This window comes from Dermacentor albipictus, chromosome 2 (assembly GCF_038994185.2).
Source record: "Dermacentor albipictus isolate Rhodes 1998 colony chromosome 2, USDA_Dalb.pri_finalv2, whole genome shotgun sequence".
In the NCBI taxonomy this organism is placed as follows: Eukaryota; Metazoa; Arthropoda; class Arachnida; order Ixodida; family Ixodidae; genus Dermacentor; species Dermacentor albipictus.
The window spans coordinates 115,087,710-115,107,745 of NC_091822.1; the positions used below are offsets into that span (position 1 = coordinate 115,087,710).

At 44.1% G+C, this 20,036-nt stretch overlaps 1 protein-coding gene across 2 annotated transcripts in view; it reads right to left on the bottom strand.

Moving 5' to 3' along the window:
- Positions 1 to 3,418: 3,418 nt before the first annotated feature.
- LOC135910952 (cuticle protein 12.5-like) overlaps positions 3,419 to 20,036 on the bottom strand; it is an 81,600-nt gene continuing 64,982 nt past the window's right edge. Inside the window, exons 2-4 of one of the 2 annotated variants that reach the window (XM_065443023.2) lie at positions 5,799 to 5,902; positions 4,449 to 5,007; positions 3,419 to 3,482 (exon numbers count right to left, since the gene is read on the bottom strand). In XM_065443023.2, coding sequence (XP_065299095.1) covers positions 3,481 to 3,482; positions 4,449 to 5,007; positions 5,799 to 5,801 — 564 coding nt within the window. In that variant the 5' untranslated portion in view covers positions 5,802 to 5,902 and the 3' untranslated portion in view covers positions 3,419 to 3,480. The remainder of the gene's footprint in view (positions 3,483 to 4,448; positions 5,008 to 5,798; positions 5,903 to 20,036) is intronic. The other variant, XM_070533874.1, reaches the window with a different exon arrangement.

Here is a 20,036-nt window from a genome sequence, read left to right on the forward strand (position 1 = left end):
TCGAACAGTACTAAAGGAAACCAAGTTTTCCGGACTCACTTCGAAAGAGGAAATTTCCGCTTAAGATGGTGTCACTTTAAAAGCCTCAACGATGTCTGCAGTCGAACCGAGTACTTGGCCACTTCTTCGAAGAGAGCGATACTGAAATTCAGAGCGATTAAAGTTGCGTATGCATTGGTGTCGCCCTAGTCTGAGGAAGGACGGACTTAGCCAGCGCCACCACTCGAAAACCTTTGTGGCGGATGTAGAACACCTTTTCTCCCGCAGGCGTTACGAGTACGGGATCTTTCTGGGGGAAGACAATGGTAAATAAACCCGCACGGGCTAACTGAAGGCTTCAGTATTGCCGGATTCGAGACCCTCGTTACGTAAGAACGAGAAAAAGTGGTGTTAACCGAGGGGCCCTATGTTTATAACTCCTATCATGAGAAGCCAAGAAACAAACCAAGGACAACATAGAGGAAATTACTTGTGCTTGTTAATTGAATTAAAGAAATGATAAATAAATCGCAACGGAAGTGGATGAAAAAACAACTTGCGCCATTAGTGAACGATCCCACATCTTCGCATTACATGTGTGATGCTCGGACCAATTGAGCTACCGCGGCGCCGTGTTCCACTCTATTTCTTTATTTAATATAACACCATCGCATTATGGCATTACAGATGGGAGTGGTTACAGAGTAGTAGTGTAAAGTGAACAAACAACTGCAGTCACTTCTGTTAATACAATGATTCTCCTGATTATACAATTCTAGCTACTGTTTCGCGAAAATTTGTTATCGGTGATGGCTACAATACTTGAGGGAAGGTGGTTCCATTCCTGTCATGTACGGCGTATGAATGACTGAATGAAAGACTTCGTGTGACACGAATCAATTCCTACCTTACTGCAATGATCGACGCGGTTTGAAATGTACTGAGGCCGCAGGATGAAATCGACGTGAAGGGTGGTGCGATTAAAAAAAATTATGAAATAGTGAAAGACGGGTGATTCTGCGGCGGTTAGGGTGTGGAATAAGTGCTAGGTTAGTTTTCATTAAGGTTTTACTCGCAGCACGGTTATAATATGAGAGATTGAAACCAGTAGAGTTATTTTGTAGTAGTTGACGTGACGTAATGGGATCGCAAAGTGCTGATGAATATGTAAGTCTTGAGCGTATTGGAGTCTTGTAAAGCTGCAACGTTGAAGTAGTTGGTGACTTGAAAAAGTTGCGCAGTAAATACCCGAGCATCCGATTAGCATCGTAAATAATGTACTGTATATGAATGGTCCAATTTAAGGTATTTGTAATGTGTATACCAAGATATTTTTATGTGCTACGATTAGAACTAGCCTACAGAATGTTAGCCAGGGCCACCACTCACAAACGTTGGCGGCGGATGGGGAACTTTCTTTCTGCCGCAGGCGTCACGAGCACGTTATCTTTCTGGGTGAAGGCAACTGGGCAATACACCCTCACATGCTCGCTGAAGACATAAATGTTGCCAAATTCAAGACTCTCGTTATGTAAGAACGAGCAGAAAGGGAGTTAACCGAAGGGTGCAGTGTTTATTAATCGTATCATGAGAAGCGCATAATGCGGAGACGTGGGATCGTTCTCCGCCTGCGGCAAGTTATTTCTTCCACTTCAATTGCAAATAATTTATCGTTTGTTTAATTAATTTGGTATGTACAAGTAATTTCACTCTCGGACGACGCGGCTCAGTCAACGTCCGAGTCATTCCGCAAGTTTCTTGCCAAAAAGAATATGAATAAATTTCGACCTGCCAATTATCAACCCTAATCCAACGGGCCCCCTGAACGCGCCATGCTGAAGCAGAAAGATTAGCTTACGAAGGTTCGGTAAGGTAATCTGCATGAGCGGTTGGTGAGCGTGTTTTTAGCCACCCAACAAAACAAAAGGTTTGTTTTCAGCGTCCGTTGGGATATAAGATCCGACCTGGATTAGACGCATGCCTTACGGATTCTGTAGCTTTGTACCTGTTCAAAGGCTGACCACGGAAGCAAGCTTCAACAAGGCACTCCTGTTCAGTCTCATCACATCAGACAGGGAGAAAGGCGCTTGCCAGCCACGGTAGGAGAAACGAGTACATCACGAATGCGAATCGTTGGAACGGCAGATATGCTTCACGGTAACTTGGATCAAGTTCGGCCTCGAAGGAGCCCCATGGCAGCACAGCCGTCACGCGGCTTATGGTGTCACTCTACAGGATGAAGATGAACAAGGATCCCTCCCTCGGTCAACCAGCATCAGGGAGCCCGTGGAGCGGTACTCGCCTTAAGCAGGGAAGAGTCTTGCAAAGTAAAAGTGATAACCGTGAAAAAGAAGAACACTGTCCCCCATGAAGACAGGGTGGCGTCACCACACGTGCCATAGTTGCTGGATATAAATAAACGACGATAGGTATTCCCGTTTTTGCCTGGGCGTCATTATGCCCATGATCGCCCGGCCAAATCCCCTAGGCGCGCGTCTGGGGCTATAGTGTTGCAATTTTCTATGCGCCTATGCATCTCAAGTTCTCCGTATACAGGAGTAAATTAAAAAGTACATAAAACAAGGCCCGTATTCCCAAAAAAGCTGTTAGGCTAGAATTCAGGGCAAGAGCTACATCAGACAAATCCAGATGCAGTACATATTGTAAGCAAAGCAGCTGGACAATTGCCAATATGAGATACAAAAAAATATCAACGTCTATTTTGGCAGTGGTTACTACTCTACTACAGTGAAGCATGAGGGAAACAACGTCATTAAGTTGGAAATTGCCTTGATGTTAGCTCTCAAATGGGAGTTCTGTTAAGCCAAACCAAGTGTATAGGTTTTTCTTGGCGCACGGTTGGTGTGTTTTTTAAACAGACAGATTTAATCAGCGTTTTGCTTCAACAAAACAAAGCGGGTTTTTGTTTTTTGTTTTCTCAAGTTGCCCTGAAAGAAGGAATCCTGCCCAGCAGAAATTTTAAATGGCCTGTGCGCGGAATCCTCATGGGGCGCGAAAGTTCAGCGCAAATGTAGATCATGTCACTTCTTATAACGGTTCTTTTTACATTCTAGGATTCCTCTTGAATTTTTGAAGATGCTTTGATATACACGGCGGCCGCATTTCGATGGTGGTGAAATGCGAAAACGCCCGTGTACTTGATTTAGGCGCACCTTAAATAACCCAGGTGGTCTAAATTTTCGAAGTCCTCCACTGCGGCATGGCTCTTAGTCAAATCGCAGTTTGGGCAGGTAAATCCCCATAATTATATTTTTATGCTTGGAAATACCAGCAGCAAAAACGTATCTCTACGTTCTGTGAACGTAGACTACGCATGTGACTACGCATTATTGGTCCACAAGAGTTGATCTAAACTGCACTACCTTGTATATCTGTATATTGTTTCTTCTGCAAGATATACGTAAGGTGAGTAACACATGGAGCTGGTGTGCATAGAAATAAATATTTTTATTTCCTGAGGACTAGGAGGATGGACGTCATTTCTGAAAAAAAAAAGAAAATGAACCGTGAGAATCAAGAAGGCGCTGAGGCCTCTCCCACACTTCGCTGGAACTGTATTTTTCTACACATGCAAAAAAATGAGAGGTTGTTCGCGCATTTCAATTTTCGAGTAAGTGTCGCTCTCATGCGAAAAGGTAAACCGTTTGGGAATATTAGTGACATTTTTGAGGCAGATGTATTTTCTTCCGGCTAGTCATTACGGCGAAAGGACCACAATGCGACGCACTCCACAATGTTCGTGCAACACGTATAGGGAGCGCCATAGATCTCTTTCATGATGCTGACATGATTGCCAACGAAATTAAAGGGTGATGCTCATACAAAAGGAAAAAAAGAACACGTCTGACAGCATTGCCATTCATACCGTTAACTAAAGCACAAATCGCATCTCGACTCAACGTACCACATTCAGGATCAGCCGTGCTATAATTGTTTTTCCTCCAGAAGCATAGTTAATATTCTAATTGTTTGATTCTACGTGGACTTAGTTTACTTACATTGAAGTAAATGCATCCTGGTACAATTGCATTTCCTAAAATAAGGCTCTTCTTACTTTGCGCTCCGATTGGGTATCAGCGCTTTTCCTGTGTCTGTGAAGCACTCCGTGAAAGTGTAGATGTGAAGAGTCACTTCATTGCGTGTTTGAATGTTTACAGAAGTGTTGGAAAGTAGTAAATCAGCCTTCACAATATAAATATGTTATTTTTTTTTCATAGGGTGTGAAACTGTAGTGGCATTGACAGCTACCCCTATATCTCTTTCTGTGTACACTTCATTACACTCTGCTCTAAAGCAGTCATCTTGTCCTAATAACAATTAGTATAGGCGCACGTATTTCTAAATGTGTCCTTTTTCCTTTATAAGTTCTCAGCAGCTCTCCCAAGTGCGAGAGGGGATTGCCAGCTGTGCTGTTTCCCTAACCATTGAAGTTTTTAAAATCGACTTACACTTCTTGCGGAGGAGAGCACCATAATGGAATGGAGTGCCAAGACCGTAGCCGTAGTTGAGGCCGTAGCCGAGAAGACCATGACCGTAACCATAGTGTCCACCACCGTAACCGAGGGTGCCATCGCCATAGCCGTAGTAAGCTGGGGCAGCGTGGTACGCAGCGAAGGCAGGGGCAGCATGGGCGACAGTGGCGACAGCTGGGGCGTGGTGGACGGCGGTGGTAGCAAGAGCTGGGGCTGCGTGGACGGCAGTGACAGCTGGAGCGGCGTGGAAGGTGGCGACAGCAGGGGCTGCGTGGTAAGTGGCAACAGCTGGGGCGGCGATAGCGGTAGCCACTGGAGCAGCGGCGTAGGTGGCGACTGGAGCGGCATGGGCGAATGTAGCGACTGGAGCAGCGTGGGCGACGGTGGCGACAGGGGCAGCGTGAGCCACTGTGGCCACAGCTGGTGCAGCAGCCAGGCCGAGGCCGTACCCGCCGTGCGCGACGCCAAAGCCAGTGTGGCCGACGAAACCAGCGAAGGCGCTGGTGGCCAATGCAAGGACGATGCAAGTGCGAATCTGGAAAGCAACGGCAGAACAATATGAGCACAGAGAGACAATACGGAAACATTTTGCGGCTACCAAAAAAGTGGTACGAGGATCTTTGCAGATTTTCAACAGTTTCCATTATTGACAATCCTAAACTTGTTGGTGTCATTTTTGAAACTACTGCTGACAGCTTTCAGTCGACATGAAACCTGATACCATGACGCATACAATCAGAAGCGACGGAAGAAGTTGGAAGGCAAGTTACGTGTTTCACCGCTGACTGACTGAGGCTGTGCCGAAAACCCCATTTTCTTCCATATTCGGTTTGTGTAATCAGCCGTTACATGAGTTATCACGCGTAATCTAAATCTAAATGCGAAGTACTAAGTTTTGAGACATTACCGATTACCATTATTACTGTTGCTTCCAGGTTTCTTGCACCATACCATGCTAGTTAAAGGTGATCATAGTTTATGACACCCTGTTGCGGCCTCGCTCGACTGCAATTCCTCATATTGCCTACTCTAAGATAGTCCGGAGAGATGGCACCTTCTCTCATGTTAAAAGCTTGTCTCGTTACAATTTTATATTCAAAAGATGTTCCTTATACCAAGCTTGCGTTCGCTGTGGCTGGATACATTCACAGAAAACGGACTCTACAAGGTGTACAAGCGCTATGAAGAAGGTAACCAAATATGCCGGCTTCCTTTGAATAAGTTATTTCCGCACACGGTTGTTGCAAGCACTTCATGATCGTATACAATGAAGAGCGAAATTAAAGGTCATTATGGCCTTGCTATATTGAAAGAAATCTGTCTTACCATGGTTGTTCCGAAGCTGCTGCTGAAAGAACCGCTACTCCTGTGCAATGTTTCAGCGTGTTTTATAGAAAGCGTTCGGTGTGGCGAGATCTGTTCATGAAGGCCTTAAAAGAAAGAGGGAACAATTTGTATGCGCTACGAATTCGTTCACGTGAGATGTGCGTGTTAAGTAATATGTGTGACGTCTCGCAGCCGATGTACATTGCAAAAGAAAGTGTATAGGAACGAAGATTATACATGCTGCGCAGCATCTCGTGACAGAGGCGCGGTTTCGAAGGACTGGTTAAGCTGTCCGAAAATCACGTACAGCTGCTTAATACTGGTCCAATAAAATGTTCGCTTAGTCGCTTATCTCTGTTAACGTACGTATCGACAACGGAACCACCTGGAGAAATAAAATAGGCGAAATCCGAGAATTAGAAGCAAAATTTAACGTACCGGTTCCACTGACTGTTCTTGCATTAGACATGTGCACTCAGAAAGAAAGAGATGACATTGTTATCTTAGCGTGCGGGAGAGAACTGCGTCGCGCAGAGTTCTTTTTAGGCACACTGAATAATCGGAATGGGAGGACTACAATTTGTGTCCATGAAAGAAAGAATTCCCTAACCTTAGATTAAATTAGTTGCGTTAACGCGAATCTTCATTAATTTATATGAGTAAATTTTCATGTTTTTGTTATAAGTGCGTAAGACTCTTTCTCGGCTGATGCATTTATCGCTCTTTATCGCAGAAGAGGCAATGAACGAGATTTTGTTTCTGATTTTCATCCTTTACTACGCTTCATACAAACAGCGGTATCACGTACAAACAGCGGTATCACGTGAAATTTTTAGGCATCATTTCTCGATAACTATCGGATGCTCATAATGTAATAAAAAAAAGAGCGCTCTCATGTGCTCGCACAGCGCTGCCGTGGTAAAATATTATTTTTGTTAAGTAGGTGAAAATTACTGATCGTTGAGCAACATAAATGAAAAACAAAGCTCATATCTAATTGTTTGCATCATTGTCTACGCCTTTGTCGGGAACAACAAACAAAAGCCAAACATCGCGCTACACAGGAGCAAGGGTAGCGCTGAACAGAGAAAAGTGCTTATCACTTTAATCTATCAGTTGTCATGCTGCACTTTTAGAAAACCACACATCAGAAAAAAAAGTGTAAGACACACTAATCATAAATTAACATTCAGAAAACTCGTTTTTTGTGGCCTTTTCTCACGTTTCCTAACTCGAAGCGTTGATTATGGGCATGAGCAATAGCTTCAGATTAAGGCCGTCATCTCAAAAGGAATAGGTTTGTGAGATTTGTAATATCGTTAACGAGGTCCCTGATGTTGACCATTGGGGCTGGTAATACGCCAGACACAGTTCAATATCAATTGTGACAAAGAATACAGTTCTGTTTTATAAATGCACCAGAAGGGCATAAATTAATTATAGGCGAACATTGTTTTTGTAACACGATTTAACGTATTGGCACAACCACAAAGAGACACACAAAACACTTTAAGGCACTACTCACAATTTTACCGATAGTCATTGATCCACACAATACTCTTTCCAATGTGCCGATGGATCAGTCACAAACGACATGCTACGCTAGGCGTTTGTCGTGATCACGTTGTAGGTAAGCGCCGAAACATCCAGCATCATGTCCTCATGCAGCATTGCTTTTTGCGGTTTATTGCGTTTGGTGCGTCTTAACTGAAACTGTTACACTACCCGTTGGCGTTAACGCAACATAAGCGAAAAGCACATTCAAATACGCTGATTTGAACCTCTCTTCGTTCATTTGCTCTACCCGCTGCAGTATCGCAGTGGTTATGACGTTGCACTGATGATCGCGGGCTGGCATGTTCAATCTTTGCCTTTGCGGCCTGGTCCTGATGACAGCCGAATGAAGAATATAGTCGTGTATGATACTTTGGATGCTGGTTTAAGAATGTCAGTTGGTTCAAAATTAGCCCACCAGTCTAGGCGTGCCTCTTATTTGAATTGCGTTTTTGGTGCGTAAATATCAAACTAACTTTTTTTACGTTCCGTTCTTTAACTTTTTTATTTACCTCTTAGTTCTTTCCTTCATTGTGCCTTACTTTGTTATACGTTTGTCGCAAAATTTTATGATCAAATTTGCAGATATGGATTAAATTTTTAGAACAAAACTCGAAGCTCAACTACAATTATTTCCAAGATCCATATTAGTCAACGAACATGTTCAAAGAAGAAATATGGCCTATTATTTTATAAAGCAATGCATTATGAACGAGAAATGCTGAATACAGACGGGACCAGTCCTCTGAATTGCCGCTTTTGTGGTTCTATTTTGTTTTGGAGCCTGCTACTTCGTAATTAGGGCACATCGTATGTTTGAACGTAGGTCCTCGCTAGCACCTAAATTTTGCCACTGTTATTTTTCACAGAAACATTCAAACCTATTGACATTTCTACATGACCCGTCTTGAAATTGTGCATTCTGTGACTCTATTTTCCAGTACCAAATCTTGTGTAGCTGAATGAAATTCAATATAACTGCTGTCATGCAAGGACCCAGGGTTGCGGACATTTTCATGTGGATTTTTGGTTAAAACGAATGTAACTTTTAAGCCTAAATGCGGGTTTTTGTGATAACGATACTTTAAATAGAGAAATATCTACTGTGTCAGTATCTCGGCTCGTCCACTGTTTATATCTAGTTTGCATGATTGCAGCGACTATATTTTGTAGCGAGTGCGAACTCAGTTCAGAAGCCACTGTGTTATATTATGCGTGAAAGCTGGTCGGCACTGAGACATGCACGTAGTTACATGGATAGACAAGTAACAACGTGGGTGAGATTATTACTAGGTCGGTGGGGATGCAGGTGCGAGGTCACTGCTGAGGCGTTGCTCTTCGGTCTTTCGGTAGATCGGCGGGTCGGTTGGCTGGCGCCCTAATAACCGCGGGTTCAAAGCATATCAACAAGTATAGAGTTCAGTTCAGAACAGTTTGGCATTTGTTTCCCTTTCTACTTTTTGAGTTGCTCAGCTCATGGTGTTGCTTTTCATAAAACACAGACTCGAAAAAAATGAAATAAACCAAATCTCATTGAAATGTTTTAGTTCGCACATGCGAACTGTCAAATGAAACACAGCTTCTTGTGTGTTGAGTCCCTTTTGCGTTGCCTGTCTTCTCTCTACTAGATGATGTTAGCTTGCGGAGCGGTCCTCTCTTTGAGAAATGCGCGCATAGCAGTTTTACCCGATGCTCATCAAATTTTTTCATTGAGAACATATATATATATATATATATATATATATATATATATATATATGAAAAATAATAATATATATTGCTGTTAAGACAACCGATTTCGCGCGAAATTACAATATCTGTTGTCATTCTCGACGGCCTGGGTGCCCAATACGTTGCCCGTTTACTACTAAGACATGCCTAATTCCGCATTTAAACAATATACGGAAAAGTACGAGAGTGCGCAAAAACTAGGCAGTACCACTTAACGCATGCTCTGTCTCTCAGCCATGGCAGCAAATAAGCATTATTCACTTGAGACCATTTATTTCTGCCAGAAGAAGACATGCAGGCTTTGTGTTGATTTCTTCAGTATATAAAAATAAGCTCGCACAGTATAAACATGATCGCCCAGGATACACATGATCAATGAACTACTGTAAGCTGTAGTCTGGTTATTAAAGTGAACTGGGCATGGAAAGCATGTCGTTTATGTAGTAACAGTGTAGCTAGGTATTGCAGAGCCATAAGTTAAGAAAATGAAAAAAAAAATGCATCGCTTAACACAAAAGCTGGCCAGTGCCCGTATTTTATCTGAGAGCAAAGAAACATTTACAAGTGAAAAATGTCCGCTTCGAGTTCAATTATCTCACGTTTTGTGAAAACGTCGATGTAGTACATGGTTTCATTTTTCTTTCTTACTATCTTACTTTTCTTCCTTTCTTACTTTTCTTGTCTCGTCACTGTCCTATTAGCCGAATCAACGGTACCCCCATAAACACTGTGAAGGAGAGCACAGGAACTTGCAGCCAAGAGGCCACAATGGCACAGCGCTTGTGGCAAGAATAATATTGTTCCTCTGGAAAAGACGCAAGTGCCAAATAGAGTAGGCCTTCATATTTACAATTCAAATTGGCACATGACAGATATTCGTCCATTCCTTCCCGCGTTGCTTGCCATTGTACATGATTTATTGAAGCGCTGTTTGTGTTAAGTTCTATACCCTGGCAACATAATGCCCTGGTAATTCACTACAGTGAAAGCAAATTTGTCTTTTGCTTAGGTAATATATTGCACCTACATATGGGTTAGCTTAGTATCAGTTGGTTTGTTTACAACTTGTTTGATGTTAGGCGAGAACTATAAGTTGTCACGAGGCTCTGGTGTATTCCAACAGGCACGCTAGAACAGCTTGGGTATGCATAAAGATCTCTTTCTAGAGATCGCTATCGGTCAACACCGCTAAGCGAGATTTGTTCCACTTGCAGCGGCACTCTATTTTGACACAACCCTTTCTTTTGACTCGAGCATATATGAAGATCCCAGTGCGCCGCTACAAGCAAGTGACGAGATGGGCTGGCAATTTCTGATCGCGCATATGCTTGGAGGCCGAGAGAAATTCGCGCGTGGGATAAGTTGATGATCAGTTTATTAAAATCAGTGACGAGCTCAGAATAAGAAAAAACACCCGCAGAAATACAGCGCATATGCACTTCACCTCCGTAACAAAGCCCATCCAGCTGGAGTACCTTGATAGTTTAATGAACTTGCTCTTCAAATTTAAGTGACAGTGTAATTTAAGAGCTAAAATATTACCCTTATCCGAGCATTGATGTCAGCATCAGCCTCCTAATACGGATGCAGAATAATAGAGAGGGGCAAAGACTTGCTGATTCGCCCTCGTACTATATATTTACAATGAATAACTATGTGAAGCACGAAATACCAGAAAGGCAGCATTGAAGCCAGAAATCAACTATGAACTTTATATGTGAACATACATGACCAAATAACGCCGAAGAGATTAGTAAATTGCGCTTTTCAAGAGGCAATAACGCATTCAAGCAGAGTAAGAGCAAATGCGCGTGGCAGAAACTCAGGATTTTGGCACATCTAGAGGAAATTTTACGACGCGAGCCGATCTTTTATTCACATGGACCAGTGTTAGTAGGTTGAATTTAGGCAGTTTGCGCAATGCTTGCTTGTGACAGGTTACTGAATTTGTAGTGGCCGCTTAGAACAATCTATATTAGCTGCAGTATACATCTACATTACCCCTGTAAGGTGGACTCTGACGCAAGAAATTCGGTCACGTGTACATCTAGATTTTTTCAGGGCCAATGAACAATACCACAATTCAAGTGGCCGTCAGCTCACGTCGGAAGTGGATTGAAGCAGTTCTTGTTTAACAGTCGCAGGTCAGTCAAAGATTACATCGTTGCGCAAGAATAGTCGGCTGTATCTTCGAACCCCTTAGGGCACTCATTGTTTGTATACTTAATTGATGACTTTTTTTCACAATTATTTCCCACTTCCTCATCGAGAACATTAAATATTATTTAAAAGTTAGTAGGCAAAATTTGATCCAAGCAATATTATTGGTGACAAACTGAGACTACCATGTGATGCGTGCGCTGTACAAGTTATATAAGTCTTGCATGGACGTCCAAATCAGTTAGATTCGCACATGATTCACTTACTGCCATGAGCTAAACCGATTCGCTCATTGAAAACGGCCTTTGCTCCAGTACTGATCGGTTTCTGAGTGTCTTGTTTTCAGACGAAACATAAGCGTCCTAGGAAATTTTATGTCTGATGCTAACATCAATGCTGAGGTAAAAATGAGACTTTAGCTGTTTAATTAGACTATCATTTGAATTAGAAGAGCAAGTTGATTAAACTATGAAGATACTCCAGCGGGATGGGTGCACGTGCGTTGCATTTTTGCGGATGTAGTTTGTTCTCATTCTGAGCTTGTCACCGTTTTTATTCAAACTGATCAATAATTTATCCCACATGAGTATTTTTCTCTGCCTCCAAGCATATGCTCGACTAGGGACAGTATAACGTAAAGCTATTCCAATATGTTTTTATTCCAATCTCCTGACGTTAAACTTGCGTAAGCGCCGACGCAAGCACCGGGCGGTCACCCACAGGGGTGTCCATAAAGGCCAATCAAACGCTCTCCTCTTTGATAGGAGGTCACTTTTATGTGCTTGAAAAACGAATAGCATTGCCTGCACAGAGCGGCTTGTCTTATCTAATTGGCTTACAAGAGGCGAGGAGCATGCTCAAGTGGAGAGCGATTCTATGGGGCCGAGATGCTGTACTGTATATCGATAACCTGATGAACAGGGTGGTGTCGGCGTCTGCGATTGGTCCGCTTTCTGTTACTTAGCTCGCGATGGCCCGTCGACAATAGCTGCGGCATGCAACACAAGCTTAAGAATGACGCTAAAGCGGATCTTCAACTAGGAAGAGTTGGCAGAATGAGGTTGTAAACGTGCCGAAAATTTTGAAAACATTACACGGACACGCAAAAAAGTTTTATTACGCGCACATAAACCCATGCTTTCCGGCAGGGGCGAGTAGCCAGTGCCGTAGCGATCGGTTGCAGTCATCTTTTATTCCTTTCGGAACGTGGCAGCCTGCGGCTATTCAGAATAAAATTTAGTTTTGCTCGGCATATTATTGCATCTTTAACGCGTACGGGTCACTTTGACGCGGTAAGTTTTTGCGGTTTTGTCACGTCGCGTGAGGCAGGTGAATTGGGTGCAGACAGAGAACTTTTGACCAAGAGCTGAGGACTAATGACAAAAAGGTGTCGAATCAGAAATAACTATTTTTGTTTTGTTTGGTCGAATTATGCATAATCAGTGTGTACACGTTATATCAGATGGGGAGCTATTGCGGTTTTCGTGACGTCGCGTGATAGACAGGTGAAGTGGGGGTGGTTCCAAAGAATTTTTCGACCGATGCCTTTGGGCTGATTGCAGAATTGGAATAGAAAATTTTGGAATAGTTTGACGTTATAGCGCCCCAGAAATTGCCAGCCCATCTCGTCACCTTTTTGTAGCGGCGCACTGGGATCTTCATAACTGCACGGGTCAAAAGAAAGGGTTCTGAAAATATAGTGCCCTTGAAAGTGGAACAAATCGCGCTTAGCGGTGTTGACCGATAGCGGTTGAACGCGATAGAAAAAGTAGGTGAAAATGCTTTTGGGCACTGCTGCATTCAATCGCTGAGAAACGGGCAGCCTGAATGACTGCTTTGACACCAGCATGATCCCGATTGAGTCATCTGATGGCTCCTCTACTGATGATATGGGTCCGAACAGCGATTTTACCGTGGTTTCAAGCTGACGCCTAAAGAGAAAGATACGGAGAACATCACCGACCAGTCGGCAGGCGACGAGAAACGCAAGTGGCAAGCAATCGTACACTATTGCATACGTACCAACAACGACTACAGACAACCTCAACTCATTGAACAGGCAGAGCCTGTCGGAATATTTTGAGCCAACTGCCCATGGTCAAATAGAAGAAATACGTATAAACGCTCGAAAGAACATCCTCTCGGTATAAGTCAATACACCGGCAATACTGGAGACGCTGAAAAACGTCACTCAGTTGGGAAGCATCCCTGTTCGCGCAATCCCCATATACGGCAAGGAAGCGACGACAGGCGTCATCTATGACGTGGACATTGATATTACAGACACTGACCTGGTGAAACTACTATCGTCGCTGGCTCCTGTGCTCAGCTTTCACCGTTTTGGACGATCCAGATGTGTGAAATTAGTGTTCCAGTCGGAAGCTTTGCCAATACACGTCAAGGTTGTATATGTGAGACATCTGGTACGTATTTAAGTGCTGAGGATTTTACAATGCCACAAGTGTATAAAACTTGGGCATGTCAGTGCATTTCGCAAGGGTGTAGTTAAATGCAAACGATGTGGTGGACCTCACTGAGACAGCAATTGCAACGTTTATGCGAAGTGTCCGAATTGCGGTGGTGCCCTCGACGCAACGTCAAAAGAGTGCCCTAAAATCAGGTAGAAAATGGGTATTCTGAAGAAAATAGGTAAAGATAATTCCACGCACAGGGAAGCGGCAAGGGCCATCCGCCACTGCAGACGCCGTTCACGACGCCGACATCAACGGGACCGCAGCCTTCCTCGCGTAGAAGGAACGACAGATCAGGTGCAGCATCCACCCCCTCCTCTTCTCAGGAATGAAGAGGCACGTGCCTCAAAGCCTTTGTATGTTACGAAAGTACAAGGCGACGCATCATTGGCCCCAAACACATCGGAAACTCAGTGGCCCTCGTTACCATCAAGGCCTGCGGGAACGCCCTTTTGCACCGCTCCTACATGCACTGAAGGAAATGAAAAGATGGATGACATTGTGGTCACAAGAATGTTGAAAAATGTGATGGGCTCCATGCGCGGGATTCTTTCCCGCCGAAATAGCCCGGCTGCCAAGCCTGCCGTGCAGCTACTTGAAGTGTTGGAACCACTGTGAGTGGTTCTTCACTAAGCGAGCATGAAGATGATGTTTGAAGAATGGATGCGTCAATCGTTTGTTATGCAATAGAATGCTCGAGGTCTACGTGGTTCTTTCTCGGATTTCCGACAGCGGGTATTTAAGTACCAATTTCCAGTTATTGTTATCTGGGAACCTAATATGGATTCTTCTTTCCGTATTTATGGGTATGTCCAGATGTGGCCTCGTAACGACCAAGCCTCAAGCAAAATGTTAGCTTGTAGACGTGATGATCTGGTGTATTTCAGGCATGACGTCTCATCGCATACTACTAAGGATTGCGTATGCCTTACCATAAAACCCAGATGCTGCATGGTTACAGTGATTGGAGGATACATTCACCCAAGAGCGAGGATCGATTGCTCGCACCTGATGTCTCTGCTGCAAGCATCGCAATGTCCTCATATTTTGATTGGTGGCTTTGACGTGCACCATCCGCTGTGGGGTGGGGCTTTCGATGAATTCTCGTCGCAAATATTTGGCCGACTTCATGTGTACTCAAGGACTACATCTGCTCAATGACGGATCTCCTACATTCATTCGTGGCATGTCTTACAGCAGTTGTCTTGACCTAACGTTTGTATCAAATTAGCCTTGTGTCTTCAGCATGCTAGTCGACGGATCTAGAGACTCATGGTAGTGGCCACCTCCTCACTTACCTTCTCTTTAGCTGGTTTCGCCGATCAGCGTCACTTTGCATACGTCAAACAGACTGGATTTTCTTTAAGACCTATGTCGACACCGCCTGTCAGAGTATGACATCTCCATTCGAAATAGAGGACATCATTGCCTCTACCCTGTGGGACAAAACCAGAGAAGTCAGCGTACCAAGGCACATATCATCGGTCAACATACAGTATGAGGCCCTTCGTGCAATCCATCGCCGGGCGGAACGGTGGTACAGAAGAACAAAGTCACCGTCAAATCTTTGTAGCAGTCGCCCAGCTCAACATGTGCTTCGACATCTGAAGAAGCTTTACAGGCAGCGTTGGAGGACATTCTGTGGATCCCTAGATCCAAGAGAGCCTCTATCTAAGATCTGGCGGGTCATACAAAGTCTCCAGGCAAATCCACAACAGAAACACGCATTCCGTGCGGTGGCTCTACTTCAACGCCGGACCGAATTGGAGGTAGCAGAAGACTACTGTAAACTCATTGTGGACGCATCTAATACAGTGACTTCACCCCTTGTCACCATCGCGCCCCCATAACCTGATGAAGGACTCGAAGTACCGTTTACGATGCAAGAGCTTGACGCTGCGATTTTGGTTTCTCGACGCTCATCGGCGCCAGGACCAGACGCAATTACGTACGCTGCACTCTGCCATCTTAGCAAAGAATCACGACGTCTTCTTCTATCTTTCTATAATACGACGTGGGAGACAGGAAATGTTCCAGATAGTTGGAAATGCAGTGGCGTTGTAGCGCTGCTTAAACCGGGGGGTGCCCTAACGAGCTTTCCTCCTACAGACCGATCGCCTTAGCCATTTGCGTCGGCAATTTAATGGAAAAAATGGTCTTGTCAAGGCTGGAATGCTTTGTAGAGAAAAATAATTGCTTTCCCGATTTTATGCACAGATTTAGAAGACACCGTTCTTCCATTGATGGTGTTATCGACTTGGTATCCACTGTTGAACAGGAAAGAAGTCGCCGTCGGTTAGTTGGAGCTGTTTTTATGGATATTAAGGGTGCATACGACAATGTACTCCATTATGCAATCCTTGATGCACTGGAAGATTTGGACGTCGGTGGCCGGCTTTATGCATGGATTGTTAGCTACCTCAGTGGCCACACGGGGTATATGTCGTCAAGTGATGGCGACACCAGACAGTACCATATACATCGAGGTGTTCGACAAGGGGGGAGTTCTCAGTGAAACTCTTTTCAATGTTGCATTGATTTGCCTTGCATCTGAACTTCCTAACACGGTGAAGATTAGCACATATGCGCACGACATATGCATATGGGCATCTGGAGCCACCCGTCCCCAAATGCGTGCTAGGCTTCAACGTGCAGTGAAAAGCACAACTAAGTATCTGCGTCAAGGCCTCCAACTGTCAAAAGAAAACTGTTCCGTGATTACATTCACGCAAAAACAAATGACCAGATATCCGATAATCGTTAACAGAGTAGCAATGCGTACAGTTACACACCACAGATTCCTTGGCTTAGTCATAGACCGGGGATTATCTTGGTCAAGACACGTCGCTGCACCGAAGTCAAAGCTGAAGAGTTTTGTTCACGTCCTTCGCGTCGTTGCAGGCACAAGATGGGGCCCCTCGGAGTCGTCATTACTCCAATTGTACCAAGCATTATTCGTAGGGTATATACGGTACAGCATGTCGGCGCTCTCAAGCATGGGACTTAGCTGTGTGCGCGCGCTGGATAGCATTCAAGCTCAAGCATTGCGCACATGTTGGCGCCTCCCACGATGCACGTCAACCAATGGAACAATAGCGGAAGCTCGTGCTTGTCCTATTGGGATATACTCGGTCTGCGAGCCTCTGTGAATGTACCTTCGCGTGTTGACCCGACACATGCACCATCCTCTGTCATCGCTCCCTGTCACCCACCTAGGTTCCAGCTTTTCAAGGTCTATATCGCACCATCAGAGTGTTCTGTCATCAGGATTTTCTCCCGCCTGTATTCCGAGAATACTCCCGTGGGTTCTGCCTAAACCTGTCGTTACATTGCAGATCCCTGGAATTACTAAAAAGTCCTCCATTGCATCTATTGGCCTCAGGCAACTGATGCTGTTGCACATTTCGGCAGAGTACGGACATAATGTACAAGCGTATACCGATGGCTCTGTCACACCTTACGCCTCCATTGCAGCCTTCGTCATTCCGCATATGATCATCGCTCGGTGGTTTAGACTCGACCATAGCTCAACATCAACTGCCGCAGAATTGTTGCTATCCAGGAGGCACTTCGATTTCTCTCTCAGGAGCTCCGCACACATGGACGATATTCTGCGATTGCAAGCCAGCTCTTCAAACGATTGACTGTGTCCTCAGATGGGGCCCGTATCATCCCATGGCTATAGAAATTACAGAGCGTCTCGAACACGCCGCTATAAATGGCCACAATGTCACCTTTGAATGGATAACCTCACACTGTGGCGTGATCGGGAACGAACAGGCAGACGCTGAAGCGAAAACTGCTTTAGATAATGCTTGTGAAGTACGAATTCGTTTCTCACGAACAGACACAAACGCCCTACTTCGTCGCGTAATACGCAACCGTACGTTGGAACACTGGATCCAACCAGATCGACGACACAAGCGATTACACAAATGGAGTCAAGAAATGAAATTTCGTATGCCTCACAAGTGCAAAAGAAGCCACGTGAGCATGGTGCACCGGATTGGCCTTGGTGTAGCATTCACCAACCATTATAGACATCGGATAGGTGCCAGTGATACTAGCCCAAACTGTGAATACTGTGAGGTGCCAGAAACACTTGAACATATATTTTGCGTGTGTCCCGCGTACGCGAAAGAACGACAGAAACGTGTCTCTTCCATTGCAACGATCCATAAGAGACCGCTATCAGACGAGTTTCTTTTAGGTCCTTGGCCTAATGCAAACAGCGCAGCCTTGGTAACAAGTGTCGCTATAGCTTTTCTCCAAGCCACTGGGCTGGACGTACCAATGGGATGCCAAACCTCTGTGAATTTATATATACGCATCTTCTCCTTATACCATCATCATTCATCAGCCATTTCCCTCCCCGTCCCTTTTCCCCAATGTAGATGTAGCAGGCCAGAGCAAGTTACAGCTCAAGCCGACCTCTCTGTCTTTCTGTAAGTAAATTTCGCTCTCTCTCTCTTAAGAGTGAGAAGGAAACGTATATATAGCACGGAGATAAATGAATATGTTGGAATTGTTTTCATTTTGACAGGACGAGCATCGCCCGCAACTGGTTCGGCAGGATAGACAACGCCTGACGAAAACAGTTGCACTGTAACAATTCTAGATAAAACTCTTATCGATGTTACTTCGGAGTTTGTGCTGAGGGAAGGGCCACTCCCTCAGAGCGCGGCAACTCATTTTAGAGTGCATAGTATGAGTGTGGTCAGAAATGAGGCATCTGTATAATATAATAATATAGTACACATAATAATATAATACATAATAATATAATACATCAATGTGGCTATTCACAATAACTGTAAAATATCAAACCAGCAAACTGAGCATCAACCCTTGCATTTCAAAAGCTTTTTTTGAATACTAGGCGGCTATGTGCATAAGCATATTCGGAGAGCAAATATGCGTGACCTTCTTTTCAGAGTCGTAGAAATAGATGTTTGTGATACCCAAGCTGTTCTAGCGTGCCTGCAGGAATAAAGCAGAGCAATGGAGCAGCAGCAATACAGCAGCAATGGAGTTCTCGCCTAACAGTGAACAAGTGGTCAACAAAGAAGCTGATACAAAGCTAACCTATACGTGGGCACATTACATTATCTAAGCAAAAGGCAAATTTGCTTTCACTGTACTGAATTACCATGCCATTAAGTTGTCAGGTTGTTTTACTCCACACAAAGAGCGCTTCTATAAAGCATGTACGATGTTGAGCAATGTGGGAAGGAATGGACGATCATCTGTGATGTGCCGATTTGAATTGTACATGTGAATGCATACCCGATTTGCCACTATGCGTTTTTTCCTGAGGAACAATTTTACACTTGGCACAGGCACTGTGGCATTGTGGCCTCTTGGCTGCAAGTTCCTGTGCTCTCTTTCACATGAAGGTACCACGAGGGTACCGTTGTTTCGGCTATTCGGGCAGTGACGAGACAACAGACAGCGCCAATCTTTCGCTTTTATGCAAAGCAAATTGTACATTAGTCAGATATCTAAACTCAAGGTACTATCTATTTATTTTTTATGAAAATATAAAATGGCCCCGAATGTTTAATCGTTCTCTTGTGCAGCCCTTTCTTGCTCAATATGAGCCTTCACTCAATTCCATTGCCATGTGCATCTTAAACCAGCTGCAAAGAAAGAAAGAAAAACGAAACCAAGGGTTACATCAACTTTTTGACACAACGTGAGATAATTGAACTCCAAGCTAACATTTTTTCACTTGCATATCTTTGTTTGCTTCCAGATAAAATAGAGGCACTGGCCAGCTCTTTGTGTTATGCGATGCATTTTTCTTTCATTTTCTTAAACTATGGCTGTGCAATACCTAGCTAGAGTGTTACTACATTAACGACACGCTTTCCACGCCCAATTCACTTTATAACCAGCCTAGGGCTAACAGTAGTTAATTGATCATGTGTATCCTGGGCGATCATGTTTATGCTGTGCGAGCTTATTTTTATATAGAGAAGAAATCAACATCAAGCCTGCATGTCTTCTTTTGACAGAATCAAATGGTCTCAAGTGACTAATGCTTGTTTGCTGCCATAGCTGAGAGAGGGAGCATGCGTTAAGTGGTACTGCGTAATTTTTGCGCACTTTCGTACTTTTCCGTACGTTGTTTAAATGCGGAATTAGGTATGTCTAAGTAGTAAACGGGCAACGTATAGGGCACCGAGGCCGTCGAGATTGACAGCAATTATTTTGCTTTCGCGCGCAATGGGTTCCTTTACCCGCAATATAAATTATTATTGTTCATATATATATTCTCAATGAAAACATTTGGTCAACATCGGGTAAAACTGCTATGCGC